We start from the raw sequence: 17,628 nt of genomic DNA on the forward strand, positions 1-17,628 counted from the left end.
GCCTAATAATAATAATTTGCACATTTAGGGAGCTCTCATCCTAGTTTGAGAGGTAGCCATAGATAAGATCAGGCGTGGACAAAGTCGTGGAGGAAAAGTGTGGCGTTCATGCCTGTTGGCCGGAGTCAGGGTTGCAGAATTGTGATTCTGGTAAATAGATACACGAGGAAGGAAAGGGGTCTTTGTGGGATTGCAGCAGCCTTCGCTTTAATTTGGTGAGTCTCAGATGCTCCTTAAAGATCGAAGCATGAGCTCATGGTTGCTTGAGCCCAGAAGCATTCCTCCAGTAACACTGTGTCACTTATCAGGAGGAGGCCCCTTGCTGACTCTTCCCCTTCTTCTCCCAGAGGTTTCTGTCTATTGTTTTGGCAGTGGGCTGTCAGTGAGAAGAGGGGAGAGCCTTGTTCTGTAAGGGGAAATTCCTTTCCAGAGTAAGGATTAAGTTGTAGCATTGTTGACTTTTCCTCCCAGGCCAGGAATGTCTCTGAGAGATGGCAGATCCCCACTTCCAGTGTGCCGACTGAGTTGCTCTCCCATTCTTCTGGCTCCTACATCCAGTCCTCTTTTGTTGATGGTGTGTGCCTTCAAGATGTGTCCAAAGCAAACCTATCACAGGGATGTCCCGGCAAGGTTTGTCCAGAGGGGGTTTGCTGTTGCATCCCAGCTGTCCCAGGCATGTGAAGGGTGCCAAGGTGGGGAAGTTTGCCTGAAGGCCTGGTCACTGCAAAGAAGAAGTCCTTAGTGATGGTCCAATCGAGAGGTGTGACAGTTGCTGTTGAGGGACATAACCAGCTGAGTAGAGCCAGGAATAAGGAATGGGCACCGTCCCTGAGGTTACTGGTGGTGCGAGGGATGATGAGAGGTGCAGTTAAATGATGTTAGGGCTGTGCACTTCTTTGCCTGCTGGGCTCAAACCTTCAGTCCAGACAGAGAAGCCACCTGCCATCCTTGGCTGAAGTCCCCGCACCCTGGAAACAGCAGCGAATGTCACCATTTTTCCTTTGCGCTGCAGTCATTTTCCTCTTGAAAGGGCCTGCTTTTCCTGAAGAGTGTGACTGCGTGTACATGAAGGGTTGGGTGGAACTGGAGGCCTTAGCATGCTGTCAGATTTGACAGCACACTCTCTGGCTCCATTGCTATAGAAACAGGAGTCGCTGGATCCTCTGGAACGGTAGTGGGAATATACTGTGACTGTGTTGGTGATCTAACTGTGAGCAGGGGAGTGTCATTGCATAATCTCCCTTAATTGTATAAGCCGGCATACCTAAGGATCCTAAGGAGGTGCCGTTCTGTCCGATCGATGTTTATCTTGCCTAATTTGCTCTGGCTGAGGCAACATGGGTTTGAAGGTGGTTCAGCTATCTTGCAATAAGTCGGGTTCATGGTCTGACACGATCTGTCCGGTGAAGGATGAGGTACTGCCCAACACCGCATCCTTTACTCCTCGGCCAAAACCTCTGAAGCTATGCTGCTGAAAATCCTTTTAATAGACGATTCTAGCAATTAAACTTACGACCTTTTGGATCTAAAGCATGTGCCTTGAGTTTCCTCAGAATAATGGGGGCACCTGTGTTCCTGGGGTTCATGGAGACTCTAGCACCAATGTCAGGGAAACTTTATCGAGCAGCAGCAACAAGAATGTAACTTTCCTGCTTTGAATGCAAACTTGGCTATATCCTGGGACTCCAAAGGGCCTTATAGAACCCATTATGGACTGTGTCACTCAGAGGAAATACATTCTGCAAACAGGGTCTTATGGACCGTTGGAAAACTGCCCCAAGTCGGATGTTGATGTAACCCACACCCTGCTTGCGCTTTCTCCAATGTGTCTTCTTTTCTCTCTCTCCCCTGTCCCCTTTGCAGTGATCCATGCTGACGAGGCATCATTCATGCAGATGAACCCGGGGTGGAGGCGGTGGCACTTTAAACCCAGATAGTTGGTCTCGGGGAACAGCCCAGCAGGATGCCATCCACCAGCCGAGCGGGCAGCCTGAAGGACCCAGAGATCGCAGAGCTCTTTTTCAAAGAAGACCCGGAGAAACTCTTCACAGATCTCCGAGAGATCGGCCATGGAAGCTTTGGAGCTGTTTATTTTGTAAGAGAGCTCAAGGGTGGGACTGTATTCTCCCTTACCAGCCTGTCTATGTTTTGCGGTCTTCTGCAGAGACCTTCTCTACATACAGCACTGTAATCCTATTGTGTGATGGGTACCAAACCAAGAACCAGATTGATTTCTCAGCACTCTGCCCCCCACAGCAGTGAACAAGGAAACTAAACCCAAAGGGACGGCAGTATTTCTGAGCAACAAGGAGAACAGGAGCATATGCGGGCAACTGGAGCCATGGGGCTGTTGAAGAGTGGGTGGGTTTCCTGGCTCCCCTTGTGAAACAGGTCTCTTGGCAAGCGGAAGCAAGGGCTTTGCTCTCCTCTGCTGCTGGTTTGCCTTGAATTGTGAATTTGTCCCAAAGGCTCTTAGTACTTGGCTCCAGTGTCCTCATCAAGTGCTTCCCCAGAACAATAGCAGGCTTAACAATAAGCATGTTATTGTGAGGAAACGGAGATGTTTTGCGGAGCCACATACTGGCTGCTATTGTCAGCTCGGTGGTGTGGGACACAGCTGGGGGCTGAGACCCTTTCTTGGGAAGGTACCTTGCACCTGGTGGAGCAGGGACACATGTACTGCTTTGAGAAAGGTTGGGGCGCACCTCAGCACATGGCTTGGGATTTTCACTTGGCCTCTTCTCTAGGCTTGGCAGGTGGCAGAGGCAGAAAGCAGTGAAAAACCAAGGCATGCCTATGCCTAGCCTAGCTTTTGCTATCGTGTTGGCCACTTGTCTGTCCCTTCTCCAAGCTTTTGAGAACTTAAGAAGGAGCCCTTTGGTCAGTTTCCTCTGCACATGGGAAGAAACGGGAGGCCAGAATCGTCTTGGTGGTTATGTGAGATGGCAGCAGGAGAGAAGCAAATGCTTTTCCTTGCTAGGCAGAGGGGAGGAAGAAAAGAAGAGGGATGCAGCAGGAAAGTTCCTAGACAAAGCGTTGTCCCAAGTGGAATCGGTTCAGTTTCATTTTCTCACCAAGGAAAGAAGTGCTTCTCTTCCTTCTTTCTCTGTTTTCTCTCTTCCCCCTTCCCTCACTCATATACATGGTATTGCCCAGCCATTACATCATGCTAGCGTTTCACGTTAAGGCTGCCTTGAGTCTGCCAGTAAATGTGGCTTCCTATGCCCAGCCTGCAGTAAGAGCATCTTGCATCCAATTCCCTTTTGGTTGCTGGCCAGCCCTGGCCAAGCCAAGCCCCCTTTCTCAGCCCTGCAGTGCACCTCTTTGCTACAGACTTTCATCCATTTCCCCTAAGCCCTTATACTTGTAGCAGCCACAGTAGTGAGACAGGCAGTTGCTTAGATTGGTGCTTCTCAAGCTTTCCGATGTGAGAAGCCGGCACTTGTTGTTTTTCCAATGTGCCAAGGACTGTCACTAAATCAGTTCCAATTGGGTGCAGTTCTTTCTTTCTTTCTTTCTTTCCTGGAAGCATGCCAGGGACTGATAGCCAGTGGCTCAGGGACCAATACGAGTCCGTGGACCACCATTATGCATAACACTGGCTTGTACTAGCAAGATGCCGTGATCCTCAAGCCTCTTTGTGGCCCTTTTCAATGTTCGGTGATTCATGGAGGAATTTGGAAATGTTTCTTTTTGGGACTAGGCTGTCGGAATTCCTTATGTTAATGACAGAAACAAGGAAACTTTGCCAAGCTCTAGTTTGGGTTTTGTGTGGTGGGGATTTCTGACAGCACAGAGTACTGATCCTGGTGTCTTTGACCTTGCAGGCACGTGATGTCCGTACCAATGAAGTGGTGGCCATCAAGAAAATGTCTTATAGTGGGAAACAGTCCAATGAGGTATGTGAATCGTCTGTAGAAGGGTCAGATTCATAGCTGGTTGCCTCCTGCATCTCCTTTCCTGGTAGTTTAAGCCTTGCTTTTGCCTTAACTAAGGGAGCCAGAGAGAGGTGTGCTCTGCGAGGTATTTGGCAGCACTTCTGTCTTAGGTAGCCTTGAAAAGGAGTAGGGGATCTGCTTGAATGAATTTCCGAGGTGAAAGGAAGCAAAGCAATCCCACTCCTAGGGCATTCAGGCTTTCCTTTTTAGCCTTCTGCATTCCTGCCTAAACTCTTGTTTGTTTAGAAGCAGGCACACAGGAACCCCGCCTCCCTACAGCCTGACTAAAGAAAACTTACTAGGAATGATAGACACGAACACAACCAGACCCAAGACTTGCCTGCCAAATTTAATAAAAAAAGGCAGATCAAGCAGAAATGCATCCCTGCTCCCTGGGCCTTCATTCCGAACAAATTCGTCCTGAGGAACTTGACAAAGATAACAGTGAGACAGCAGCGGTGTGAGCGTGGGAAAATGCCTGCCTGGCAGATTAAGTGCGGCTTTGAGCACCACCAGAGAGAGAGCGCCTCGGAGAGTAGGAATGTCACGCATTCCCCCGCCAGCCCCAGCCTCTTGGCCACAGGTTCTGCGTTCTGTGCTCAATAGGATGCTGAGACATTTTTGTTTCCGCGGAGTTTCTGAAATCCCAGTATGCTCTGGATTTCATTTGAATATGAATATCTTTTACCCCCTCCCTCCCCTCTTAGCCTCCAACACGTAAGGCTTGAATGATATTACTAGGTTGGGAGTTGTGTCCCCAAGAGGGGCTAAAAAGTACACCAGTGGTCAGTTACTGTTGTCAAAACCTTTTTCCTCTCTGTGGGAATGACTGCATATCTTTTCAGGACGGGATGGAAAGCCAGACCCTGGTTTGCTGCAGGAGGCTTGGCAAAGGCAGAAGGCTGGGCAGAGTGGCCTTGTCACAACTGCTTCTTGGCCTTGTGCCTGTTGCTGGGACCCATTCAGCTACTAAATTTTGATCCAAGGATCATTGGGGGCTGTAGATGAGCCACGTCAGGCACCAGCAGAGTTTTTCCTTGGAGCTCTTGGGCCAGAGGCAGTCTATTTGAGAAGGGGGCACTCAGCACTTCTGAATTTGCCCCATTTTTTGATCACCTGGAAAAGGAGGTAGAATTGAGTGCCTGGCTGCAGTGTACCAGTCAGGGGCACTCTTCCTGCTCAGGTCTTCATGGACCTGAAGGATGCTGGCAAAGTATTTTCCAAGAGGGCCTGGCTGCCTCTCCTTCCCCTAAAAGCATTCCATTTTTATCTCACCATTGGAGGCTCATGCCGCTTGTTTAACCGTGTTGTGATGCAAGTCTAATTTCTACCTGCTCCTCATCCTGCTGCTTTAATTACCATCAAGCTATAAATACTCTCTTCCAATGAATGAAGCTCATGATTCCTCCTTCAGCAGTCATGCCAGCAGTGTGTATGTGTGTTTTAAGGGAGGAAAAAACAGTAAGATGATCTTTCAAAAATGCTCCTTCTTTCCCGAAAGGAGAAGGCCATTCCGCGCTGCAGTTAAATTAATCATTCTGTCAGCATCACCAGCGTAGAAATGTGACAGTAGTTGGATGTGTTCTTGCAATAGTTCTGTGAGGGAATGGAGTGGAAAGAAGTGCCAGATCTTTGCCTGAATGTATTCTAAAACACTGGGTTCTTGTCATCTGCTGGGCTTTGGTTCCAGGACCAAAATCCGTGGATGCTCACAGTGGCATAATAAAATGGTGCCCCTTAGCTAAAATGGCAAAGTCCTTTCCTTTCCATCACCTCTCTGCCCTAACTTCCTTAATGTTTTTCTCTCTCTCTTTTTCTTTCTTAGAAATGGCAGGATATTGTTAAAGAAGTCAAGTTTCTACAGAGAATCCAACATCCAAACAGCATAGAGTACAAGGGCTGCTATTTGCGGGAGCATACAGCATGGGTGAGATGATATTCTGTGTTTTTGGCTGGCGAGCATGGAAGCGAATGGGGAGCACTTGAGAGAAGGGTTGATTCTCATTCTGTACCTGCAAAAGGCCAAAGATCCCTGGTCCCTGCAATATTCATTTCCCCATGAAACTGCCCTCATGTTCAGACTCTCCTGCTTGGAGGGTGGGCAGGTCTGTCCAGCCTAGTGACCCCTCTGCCCTCGTTCAGACAAAATCAAACATTGAAGCAGCATTTGAAGCAAAAGTTTCCTGTAACCAGTGTGTCAAGGTTTGCTGTCCCTTAGCGAGGTGTCTTGAGAGTAAATCCCACTCGCCGGTGGGACTTGGTTGTACACAAATACACATCGGACAAAGCAGCCAAAGAGCGAGCCTTCTGGATGATTGGCTAAATCCCACATGACATCAATAGAGGCCAGCGAACTTTCATCCTGTTCCTTGCCCTCTTAAGCCAAAGGACTTGGATTGAAGTTTACTCGGTCCTAATTGGCTGGCTTTTTCCTTCTAATACCCTGCCTGCGTGATGTGAGATTTATTGATTCCTTTGGAATTTTAAACCCTAAGCAAATAGGGAAACGCCTTCTCCTGGCAATAGTAGCTGGGTTGGTAGGGTAAAACTGCACCCTGCAGGCTTGTGCCACTGGCATTTTCCTCTTGCGGGCAAGGGGCTGATCTTGTAGCTGCCCTGGACAATACAGGGCTATTACATTTAGGAGCTGGAGTCTCACTAAACCTACCTGGTCCTTCCTGTGAGGAGAGAGAGTCAGTGCTTGCCATGGAGAAAACTCCCACTGTCAGTCCTGGCAAGGCCTGTGGTGTAAGCCACTGCTGGTCAAAGTGGTATAGTATAGTGCCAGTCCATGGCACATCGGGCAAAAACACCCTGCCAGACCGTCTCCCCATCAGACTGCATAAGAAGCAATGGTGTGAGCCACCTTCCTGTGCTTCCTGAGCAGAGGACAGAGGATGATCTGGTCATAAAGGACCCATGATTCCGATTAAATTAATAAATAATAATAAAACCTTCTATTTTTATCCTGCTTTTCTGTGAAGAGACAATCAAAGCGGCTCACAACACATTAAATATCCACATTCTGTTAAATCAGAATAACACAATAGTGTCCTAGCACCATACAGACTGAGAAGTTTTCTTTGGCCATAATGATGCTGATGCTTTATTTTTCCTTTTTGCCCTCCTCTTCAGCTTGTTATGGAATACTGTTTAGGATCAGCCTCAGATTTATTAGAAGGTAAGTGTCTTCTCTCCAGCCCCGGTTTCTTTGACCGACAATTGTTCTCATGTTTTGGGAAAGAGGAGCAGCTTCCCTCAGTCTGCTGCCATCCAGATGTGACATAAAACCCCAAAAACTCCTCACCATTTCCTTGTGGGATGACACAAACATCTGGAAGGGTTACAGAAGGAAGGAGTCGCAAATGCCTCGTATTGAGCCAGCTTTCTCTGGTCACTAGTGCCTTCCGAAACCAGGCAGCCTTCCCTCTTTTGACCATGGTTGTAGAAGTCTTTGGTCCTGCTGTGCCATTTCCTGATTTGTTTTGCTTAGCAGAAAGCAAGCATGTAGCTTCTATGCAGCTTCCATATGGTGCATGGCTTAAATGACCCTAGGTGTTTACCTGTGGATGCTTTCAAAGTTGTTATGCTGGGTGTTTGATCTTAGTAGCTGGAGTGGACTTCCTGTCCATTGATACAAGGTGGTATTTTCTTGTCCTCCTTTTCTGAGGACTGGAAAGTGACCCAGGAAACCTATTTGTCAGGAGTGGAGCAGAGCAGATTCAACTTTTTACAACCTTGGCTAGCTTTCCCATTCATGAAGGGCCATATTTGCAGGTTTGTGTATATGAGAGAGAGAGAGAGAGAGGGAGAGGGTCTTCATTGAGCCCTGGCCAAGCTATCTCCCATCTACTTACCAGACTGATACCTCCTACTCTGTCCAGTACTCTTTAAAACCTTGTCCCATATTGCAGGTAGATGCATGAGTAGTCCTTAATGCCTTGTTTTTTGTTTTTGTTTTTAAATTGAATTTCTCTTTCCTCAAGTGCACAAAAAGCCATTACAAGAGGTGGAAATTGCTGCCATCACCCACGGTGCTCTCCAGGGTTTAGCATACTTGCATTCTCACAACATGATCCATAGGTAAGTCCTTTCTGCTGAGCCTGATATTTTACCTTTACGCGCAGTGTTCATGAGTTTGGGTCTTCTGAATTAGCTAACTTTCCACTTCCATTAATGGTGAACTTTGGAAAGTTACTTGTTTTGGACTGCAGCTCTCAGAATCCAGAATGTTTCCAAGCTCTGAACTCTGTTTCATAAAACAAATGTGTTTCTCTGTCTCTCATTATAGGTGGCGGGGCAGAGGGACAGAAAAATATGCACATATACAGTTCATGCTTTATGACATAAACTTGTCCATTCCAGGTCTAGAGAAGGGATGGGCAACGTCCAGCCCTCCATATGTTTTTTGGGCTACCATTATTGTTAGGTTTAGCAAGCATCTGCAGCAGTGAAGAATGCTAGAATTTGTAGTGCCAGAAATCCTCCTCCAAGGTCTGGAGCTTTCAGGGATGATAGGCCATTCTTGGAAAATAGGCAATGCAAATGCAGGTAGATTTAGGAAGGGTCCTTTTGAATCAAATGGTTGAGAAGTGCTGTTTCCTTGGGAAAGTAGTTCCAGAGCCTAGGGGCAGCTACTGTGACAGTCTTGTATTGTATCCCCACCTCCCATCCCTGTGAGGATGGTGGGATTGAGAGAAGGGCCTCTTCTGAGGATCTCAGGCTCATGTAGGAAGATAAGATATGTCAGATAGCCTGGACCAAAGCTGTATTATAACCAGCAGTGGTATAGCTGTGCTTGCGTTTAATTTTGGTTGTGGGGAACAAACAAGAGCCCCATTTGCTCAAAGGTGTAGCTAATTTAATGTTTTCTTCCTCCTCAGAGATATCAAGGCAGGAAACATCCTGTTGACGGAACCAGGCCAGGTGAAACTGGCTGACTTCGGCTCCGCTTCCATAGCATCTCCTGCCAACTCATTCGTGGGGACGCCATATTGGTAAGGAAGACATGCAGAGCCAAGGTCTCACTCAAGGAGGTCAAGCTCACTGCAGGCTCCCTTTTAAGCAGTGGAGGGTGGAGAATGAAATCATGGCTTGTGGGGAATGCGGGAATAGGTTAGAGGTGGAAGTACAGGACAGAAAAACTCTGCCCAACCATTTCAGAACTCCTCCAGTCAACCCACCAGCCAGCATGCCAGCCTCTTGATATTTTGTCTCCTGTGTCTATATTTCTTGTGGTGTTTCCCCATATACATCTCTCAGCAGTGTGAATGTTTTGTGAGAGCAAGGTTTATGGGTTAATCTGCTGAGCATCTTCATTTTGCATTCTAGGATGGCCCCAGAAGTGATTTTAGCCATGGATGAAGGGCAGTACGATGGCAAAGTTGACGTGTGGTCTCTTGGGATAACGTGTATTGAATTAGGTAAGCCGCCTTTGCCCGTCTCCCCCTTCCTACCTCTCCTGGTCGAAGTGACATTCTGCATTTCAACAGGAGGATATCTGTTTTAAACATATTCTTAATGTTTGAAGACATGTTTCCCAGCTTCCCGAGGTCACCAAGATGGCTTTGTGGGGGCACACTTTGCTCATGCTTGGCCTATTGGCTGTAACCTGCTGGACAGGATTTTCTCTGCAGCTGGCAGTGACCCCCTCTCCAAGCACTTCAAACATTCAGTCTTCCTAGTCATTTAATATTACAGCTGACACTGTATGGCAATGCCAGGACTGTGTTGGTGGAGTGAAGGGAAAGGTCAAAAGTGGACTCTTTAAGGCCAAACTGAGGTAGAGCTCTGCTGTAGGGGAAATATCCTGAGAAAAATGAGAATTTTAGGAGTTGGAGAGTTATTAAGTTCTTAGGAATCTCAAGGAAAATCTGATTAGGCATTGCCAAGGCATTCTCGCCCTACCTTCCAACTAACTGGAGCTTTCTACTAATGACAAAAGCAATCTGAAACGTCAGGGAAAAGTACGACTTGAAGAGTTCTACTTGCTGCTTGCTTATACATTTTCCATTAATGAACTTCTCCTTAATGATTGGTTAATATGTTGTTGGATGCTGCTAGCTGGATAGACTTTCCTAAACTGCTGTCAGGGTCAGGCATACATTTGCTTCGCTGCCACTTTTCTCGATAAGAGTGTTGGACTTGGTTAACTAAACCACTGGCCCCGATTCACCAAAGCCTCTGTTCTTCAACCCTGAAAGGGGCAAATTACAGAGCTAAGAGCCCAGAGACAGTGGGATCTTTCCCAGGAACTGGGGAGAGTCCCCTTCTTTTACACTACAACTTCCAGAATCCTCCTGCCAGAATGCTGGGAGTTGTAGTGCTAAAAAAAGGGATCTTCCCAAGCTGTGGACCCTTTTTGCAGGCAGCCGATTTGATCTGTCCTGTAATGGGAAATCTCCAGCACCTGTATTTCCACTATAAAAATTATTATACCCTAAAATAAAACACAGCACAGTGACATCTTATTACGATGCAGCTTTTCCTGACAAAGGTTGGATCGACATCTTTCAGGAATGCTTTTCTTGGAGGTTCCTGCATGGTTGGGGCTTAGACTATATGGCGCTTGTGGTCTCTTCCAACTCAATCATTCTGTGAATCTTCATTAAGCAGCCTTCCCTTTTTTCTTTGTGTAGCGGAAAGGAAGCCGCCCCTGTTTAACATGAACGCAATGAGTGCCTTATATCACATAGCGCAGAATGAATCCCCTACACTCCAGTCCAACGAATGGTGAGTCTATGACTGAGAACAGAAAATGTCACAACCACATTTGTGGATGGGTGAAGGGTTTTTTGGGTTTGCCTAGACTCTTGTTGAACCTGCACTTTTAAGTCTGAGAAAATGGATGACATGCACTCACTTCAGCTGTCTTTTCCTTCTTTGTAGGTCTGATTATTTCCGAAACTTTGTAGATTCTTGTCTCCAGAAAATACCCCAAGACAGGCCTACATCTGAGGAACTATTGAAGGTCAGTTTGACGTCTGCCTCCCCATTTTTTTTTTCTCTGTCGGAAACTCAATATTGTCACATTATCAGTTTCACTGCAAAACCAGTGTGGGCAACTGTGGCCCTCCAGAGTTTTCTGGGCTAGAATTCCCATAACCCTTCCCTTGTAGGGATGATGAGAGTTTCAGTCCCTCATCTGGAAGCCCACCCCTGTTGTCAATCCTGGTTTTCAAATTTGCCTCCTGTTTCCCCTCCTCCCCCTTTGCTTCTGGATCCCCCGGTTTAGCATGTGTTTGTTATCCGGGAGCGCCCCGAGACAGTGTTGATAGAGCTGATCCAGAGAACAAAGGATGCTGTCAGAGAACTGGACAATCTTCAGTATCGCAAGATGAAGAAACTGCTTTTCCAGGAGGCACACAACGGACCAGCAGTTGAAGCCCAGGAAGAAGAGGAGGTAATATTATGCAAGAGGGAGGTGAAGAGACTGAACGAATAAGTTCCTTTATTGAATTGAAATCTGCCCCGCAAGACTTTTTCCAAGCTCTGACTGCCTGGCAGTCACTGGCCTCTTGTGTGCCAGCCAAATTGGATGCATTGGATGGAGCTGGCTCCTGTCACCCTGTCAGTTATGTGGATATCAAGAAGTGCCCGCTTTGCATGTGGAATATAGCATAGCCTCACTAGGGGTAGTCAGGGGAATCAGTCCTGCTGTCATATATGAGCCTCCCACTTCTATCACCACTTGAGCTCCTGCTTGTCCAGAAGAGTTTCTCTGCAAAGAAGGCCTAAATGTCACTGTTCAGCTTGGAGAGACCCTGTAACATTCCTGCTGCCATGGGTTGCCCTGCTGATCCTCGCCCCTCTTCCACTCTCTTTTTTAGGAACAAGAGCATGGCGTGGGCCGGACGGGGACAGTGAATAGTGTTGGGAGCAACCAGTCCATACCCAGCATGTCCATCAGTGCCAGCAGCCAAAGCAGCAGCGTGAACAGTCTTCCAGATGCCTCGGACGACAAGAGCGAGCTGGATATGATGGAGGGGGACCACACAGTGATGTCCAACAGCTCAGTCATCCACTTGAAGCCGGTAATTGAGGTGGGGAGCCCAACTAGGGCTTGGGGCTCCCAGTGGCTCTGTTGCAGGGGGCAGGTCCCTGCTCCCAAGCTTGACCCTCTTTGAAACAGGCAAGTAAAGCACAGTTGCAAGCAGCATCAAAGAGGAAGATCTGCCCTTTCTTAATTTTGGTGTTACATATGCCAGGCAGGAGTGGCAGTAGATAGAGTGAGAATGAGACAGACACATACTGGTTAACTCTGAACATTTTAGACAGTGAGGAGACATTGCTTGTCCCCTCAGTGTTGGGTGGGGTAAGGAAATACAACACCATGGAGTTCCTGCCTGGAACTGGAGAAGCAAATCTTCCTTAACAAAGGCGTAATAAAGTTAACGGAACATGTTCAGGAGAGGTCTTTTAAAATTAATGCTCCTTCTTCTCCCAAGGAGGAAGAAAACTACAGAGAAGATTCGGATCCAAGAGCAAAAGGTTCGGAGCCACAGTCTCCCCCCCAGGTGTCCCGCCACCGGTCCCACTACCGCAATCGAGAGCACTTTGCTACCATACGCACAGCATCCCTGGTAGGTAGAACATTTTTCTCAGCCCTTCCTTCTCTCCTCCGCACCATAAATCCTGGAGTGGTTTAGTCCCTTAACAGTCACCTTGAGATTATTGGTGTTTATTGTTCATTATTGCTTTTTTACCCACCAAGCCTCCCAAGGCAGATATACAATAAACAGACCACATTTCCCCATGTGAGCATGCCTGGGCCTTGAGATTCTCAAGAGAGGCCCTTCTCTCTGTCCTACCACCATTGCAAGCATAGCTGGTGGGGACACAAGAGAGGGCCTTCTTGGTGGCTGCCCCTAGACTTTGGAAGTCCTTTCTCAGGGAAGCCAGAATGGGCCCATCCCTGTTGTTCTTCCATTGCCAGGCTTTTAAAACAATCTTTATAAAGAATGGGCTGAGAATGCTGTACACTCATCCCTCTACTTCCACTGGGGTTAGGGGCACAGGATCCTTATGATTGTGGAAAAATGCAAAAGTCAAAGCCGCAAATGTGGAGGGACAAGTGTATTGTTTTTAGACATTAAACATTAAAATTAAATAAGATACCCTACACATAAAGTTCCCCAGTGGGCTATCTTTCTTGGACTACAACTCCAGGAACCCCTCAGATTGGTCTCCCTAAAAGTTCATGTTTAAATATGAATAAGTTCATCTTAAAGGTGCTTCTAAATTCTTCCTCTTCTTTTTCCATTTTTATTCTGCTGAAAATGTGACTTTGCGTAGCCCTCCATCCCACTCAAAAAAAAAAAAAACCTGTCACTTTGCCTAGCCCCCAGGAGTGGGTCCGTCAAAGAGTCCCATCTGACCAGGGGTGTGTGTGACACGTGTCTCCTCCTCTACAGGTGACACGGCAAATGCAGGAGCATGAACAAGACTCAGAGCTGCGGGAGCAGATGTCAGGCTATAAGCGCATGCGGCGGCAGCACCAGAAGCAGCTCATGGCCCTGGAGAACAAGCTCAAGACTGAGATGGATGAGCACCGGCTCCGCTTGGACAAGGACCTCGAGACGCAGCGCAATAGCTTCGCGGCTGAGATGGAGAAGCTCATCAAGAAGCACCAAGCGGCCATGGAAAAGGAGGTGAGGAAGGGAGGCCTGTGTTCACCTAGAATCTCCCCATCTCTCCTTCTGCCAGTCTCAGGATTCTGTAGGATGGAGCCATGACAGTTAAAGTGGTGACAAGCTGCATTATTTCTTACAGTGTAGTTGCACCTGTACTTACCAACCTACTGTTCTCTCTCCTGGGTCTTTGGCATTTAATTAATAGCTTTTAAGCATTCTAATGAATTACTGTTTGTAGGGAACATCAGTATGTATATGCGCATGCACTTTATTTTAAATTATGTTTGCTTTTTAATTACTTTATACTGTTGTTTTAATCTGATTAATTTGACTGTGTACAAAATTGTATCATTTCTGTTTTAGCCAATTCTTTTTACCTTGGGCCCCACTCTGGAAGAATGAAATAAATATATGTATGTGCAGGCCAATAAAATGAAATAAATATATGTATTTGCAGGCGAAAGTCATGGCCAATGAAGAGAAGAAGTTCCAACAACATATTCAAGGCCAGCAGAAGAAAGAGCTCAACAGCTTCTTGGAATCTCAGAAAAGAGAGTATAAGCTTCGCAAAGAGCAGCTCAAGGAGGTAAACTCTTTGCAAAGGTCTAGACTAATGGTTCTCAACCTTTGGGCCTCCAGATGTTTTGGGTTTCAATTCCCAGAGGTCCTAGTTAGTATGTTCATTGTTCAGGAATTCTGGGAGTTGAAGTCTCAAACATCTAGAGGACCAAAGGTTGAGAACAGCTGATCTAGACAAAGGGTTTGCAGAGGGTGGATCAGGTCATGGCTCTGATTGACAAAGTCAGTACTTGGGCAGAGAAACATTGTCCCTCCAGGTATTTTGAACTCATTGGCCTCAAATGCTTTATCTTCACATGCAAGGATAAATCATTACAATAGGTTTTTTCCTTGCTACAGGAGACAAAGAATATTCCTCCATAAGTATTGTCCCTGTATTTGAATATCCTAACGTGTTATGGAAGAGGTATTCTGTGAAAGAAAATGTAGGTTTTTGCATAAAAAAGGGTGGGTTCCACAAAATATTTCCTCCACAACCCTTGAATGCATCAAATACCAGGAGAAATTCTCACAGGTCTATTATTCACCCTTTAGAAACACCAGTAGGGGACTGTTTATTTAAAACATGATACTGAAGACAAAAGCAAAGCACCCCATTAAAAAAAACCCACTATGTGACAGCTGGTCAACAGCAGAAGGCTTTGGACTAGGACTATAGAGACCAGGGTTTGAATCCCCGCTCAGCCCTAAAAACCCACCAAGTGACATTGGGCAAGTCACACTCTCAGCCTCAGAGGGAAGCAATGGCGAACCTTCTCTATAGAAATCTTGCTGAGAACTCCATATGATAGAGTAAGTAGGAAACCACTCAAAGGCATGCAGCAACAGCATCAACAACACAAGACTCCTCTAGGTAGTTGCAGTCTTTCTGGCTCTTTTGCCTTGGAGCTGTCTTTCATTATCGCAGTGGCAATGCCTCTCTCTCTCCCCATTCCTTCCAGGAGCTGAATGAGAACCAGAGCACGCCCAAGAAGGAGAAGCAGGAGTGGCTCTCCAAGCAGAAAGAGAACATTCAACACTTCCAGGCAGAGGAAGAGGCAAACCTTCTCCGGCGCCAGAGGCAGTACTTGGAGCTGGAGTGCCGTCGCTTCAAGAGGAGGATGCTCCTGGCCCGCCATAACTTGGAGCAGGACCTCGTCCGGGAGGTGGGTCACAGCAGGGATCCCAGAGGACACTTATCTGTGCACCGCACTGCCTCTTTGCTGGAGTGGGCTCCCTCAAGTCTTCGAATACCAAAATCTTGGAAGGGTCCACAAAGGCCATCTTGTTCAATCCCATTCTTCTCCTAAGAAGTGCCCATCCAACCTTAGTTAAAAGACCTCCAAAGCTGGAGAGCCCACCCCGCTCCTAGAGGCAGTCCATTCTGTGCTCTTTCAGTCAGGAAGTTCTTTCTAATGTTTAGAGGGGATCTAATTGATTAATTGACATCCTGCTTTCCTCCCTGCGACTCTAATTAATTAGCTTAATCCAACTTGCAGGAGCTGAACAAGCGGCAGACCCAGAAGGACCTGGAGCATGCCATGCTGCTGCGCCAGCATGAGTCCATGCAGGAGCTGGAGTTCCGGCACCTGGGCACCATACAGAAGATGCGCTGTGAGCTGATCCGCCTCCAGCACCAGACGGAGCTCACCAACCAGCTGGAGTACAACAAGCGCCGGGAGCGGGAGTTGCGGCGGAAGCACGTCATGGAGGTCCGACAGCAGCCCAAGAGCCTCAAGGTCAGCCTCACCCCCTCTTTCTCTGGCCAGTATTCCCCCCCCCCCCCCCAATTAGCTCTGGCCTGGGCCTGGCAAGCAGGATATTAATAATTTTATATAAGGGACACTAGCTAGCATGGCATAGAGGTTTGAGCGTTGGACTATGGCTCTGGAGACCAGGGTTCAAATCTTGGCTCACACATGAAACCCACTAGGTGACCTCAGGCAACTCACATGCTCTCAGCCTCAGGGGAAGGCAAAGGCAAACCTCCTGAGCATGCCTTGCCAAGAAAACCCCGGGATAGGTTCACTTTAGGATGGCCATAAGTTGGAAACAACTTGAAGGCACACAACTACATTCTGGGTGCTATGGATGCATTTAACCAAGCATTCTCGGTACTGTCACCCCCTTCACCCCAAGAAATTATTTTCCTCCTCCCACGCTTCTCAAACAAGAAACTTTCCCCTCTGTTTTGAATGAGGTGCATGGCATCTCCCCTCCCTCCCGCGCCACTCAGTCTGTGCCCACTCAGCACTACTGTATCTCTGGGTGACCCCAATCCTGTGCAGAAAAGAGCTGAACTCTGTGACCTGTATAAATTATGCAAGTCGAGCACATTTTCCTTTTAAAAAACCCATTTACATAATCCCATCTTAGCTAGTCATGTGGGTGCAGGATGGGAACGTGGCTCTGCACCCCCCCCCCCCCCCATCTCCTGGAAATCTTACCCAGCCTCCTCTCTGTTATTTCCCCAGTCAGAACAACACATATTATAAATCTGACTCTTCTTCCCTTCTCCCTTACTAGTCTAAAGAACTCCAAATCAAGAAGCAGTTCCAGGACACTTGCAAGATCCAGACCCGGCAGTACAAAGCCCTCCGGAACCACCTGCTGGAGACCACCCCCAAGAGCGAGCACAAGGCCGTCCTAAAGCGGCTGAAGGAGGAACAGACCCGCAAGCTGGCAATCCTGGCAGAGCAGTATGACCACAGCATCAATGAGATGCTCTCTACACAAGCTGTGAGTCTCGCTAGCCTTTCGAAGCCTTTGCCTTCCTCAGAATAGTGTCGCATCTCCCACTTCCCATTTGGGCAACTGAGGTGTAATCTGACTGGAAGTTAACCCATCCCAGACCTGATATCCTGATTTCCTCCCATGGAGCAGGGGGAGGGCACAAAGAACATAAAGCCTTCCCTGGCTCCATTCCTTTGGCAGGCCAGGAGCTCAGATAGCAGGTATCAGCCTTCTGTAGCCAACTTCCCAGGTCACTGGGATAATGGCTGTCTCTTGGCAGAAGTGTGGCTGTGCCTCGGCACAGTGGGATTCCCTCTGCCAGGGTGGAATAATGGCTCAATTCGGGGATCGGTAACTCTGGGGGGTTTGGAGCAGCATGAGCCCCCTCAATAGACCTTGGATAGCTGCAACCCATACAAACCCACACAAATCCAAGATCTGCCTGTCAATGCCCTTCTGGTAATTTTGCCAGGATATGAGCCCCAGAGGAGGACTTTTTTCATGATAGGAAGTGATCATAAGTCACTTCCTGTTCACCTTCAGGTTTTTTTTTTTTAAGGCCTCTCATAGGTCTAAAATGGCATTAGAAGGGCAAAGAAATAACACAGAATTCTTCTTGGAGGGTGGCATTCAGAGCCAGTCACTCGCCTTGGCTTACCTTTCAAAGCTGTTCTGAGGACAAAAGTGGGAAAGAAAGAGAGCCATGTATGTAACCTGGAGTGTACTGGAGGAGGTAGAATGAATGAAACCCCAAATAAGCCTAAGCC

At 47.5% G+C, this 17,628-nt stretch overlaps 1 protein-coding gene across 3 annotated transcripts in view; it reads left to right on the plus strand.

The window, feature by feature from the left end:
- The window catches only part of TAOK1 (TAO kinase 1), a 38,184-nt gene that overhangs the window by 12,229 nt on the left and 8,327 nt on the right, over window positions 1–17,628 (plus strand). For 2 of the 3 annotated variants that reach the window (XM_089484212.1, XM_089484210.1), the window contains exons 2-18: window positions 1,864–2,095; window positions 3,828–3,899; window positions 5,764–5,865; window positions 7,074–7,119; window positions 7,925–8,021; window positions 8,822–8,935; window positions 9,270–9,361; window positions 10,577–10,670; window positions 10,827–10,908; window positions 11,173–11,340; window positions 11,768–11,971; window positions 12,386–12,520; window positions 13,352–13,588; window positions 14,028–14,156; window positions 15,091–15,294; window positions 15,628–15,867; window positions 16,655–16,867. In XM_089484212.1, the coding sequence (XP_089340338.1) occupies window positions 1,964–2,095; window positions 3,828–3,899; window positions 5,764–5,865; window positions 7,074–7,119; window positions 7,925–8,021; window positions 8,822–8,935; window positions 9,270–9,361; window positions 10,577–10,670; window positions 10,827–10,908; window positions 11,173–11,340; window positions 11,768–11,971; window positions 12,386–12,520; window positions 13,352–13,588; window positions 14,028–14,156; window positions 15,091–15,294; window positions 15,628–15,867; window positions 16,655–16,867 (2,361 nt within the window). In that variant the 5' untranslated portion in view covers window positions 1,864–1,963. Of the gene's footprint in view, window positions 1–557; window positions 631–1,863; window positions 2,096–3,827; window positions 3,900–5,763; window positions 5,866–7,073; window positions 7,120–7,924; window positions 8,022–8,821; window positions 8,936–9,269; window positions 9,362–10,576; window positions 10,671–10,826; window positions 10,909–11,172; window positions 11,341–11,767; window positions 11,972–12,385; window positions 12,521–13,351; window positions 13,589–14,027; window positions 14,157–15,090; window positions 15,295–15,627; window positions 15,868–16,654; window positions 16,868–17,628 lie in introns of those variants that run through there. The other variant, XM_089484211.1, reaches the window with a different exon arrangement.

Source organism: Sceloporus occidentalis, unplaced genomic scaffold (assembly GCF_023333645.1).
Source record: "Sceloporus occidentalis isolate IW3139 unplaced genomic scaffold, rSceOcc1.0.p SCAF_21, whole genome shotgun sequence".
Lineage (NCBI taxonomy): Eukaryota > Metazoa > Chordata > Lepidosauria > Squamata > Phrynosomatidae > Sceloporus > Sceloporus occidentalis.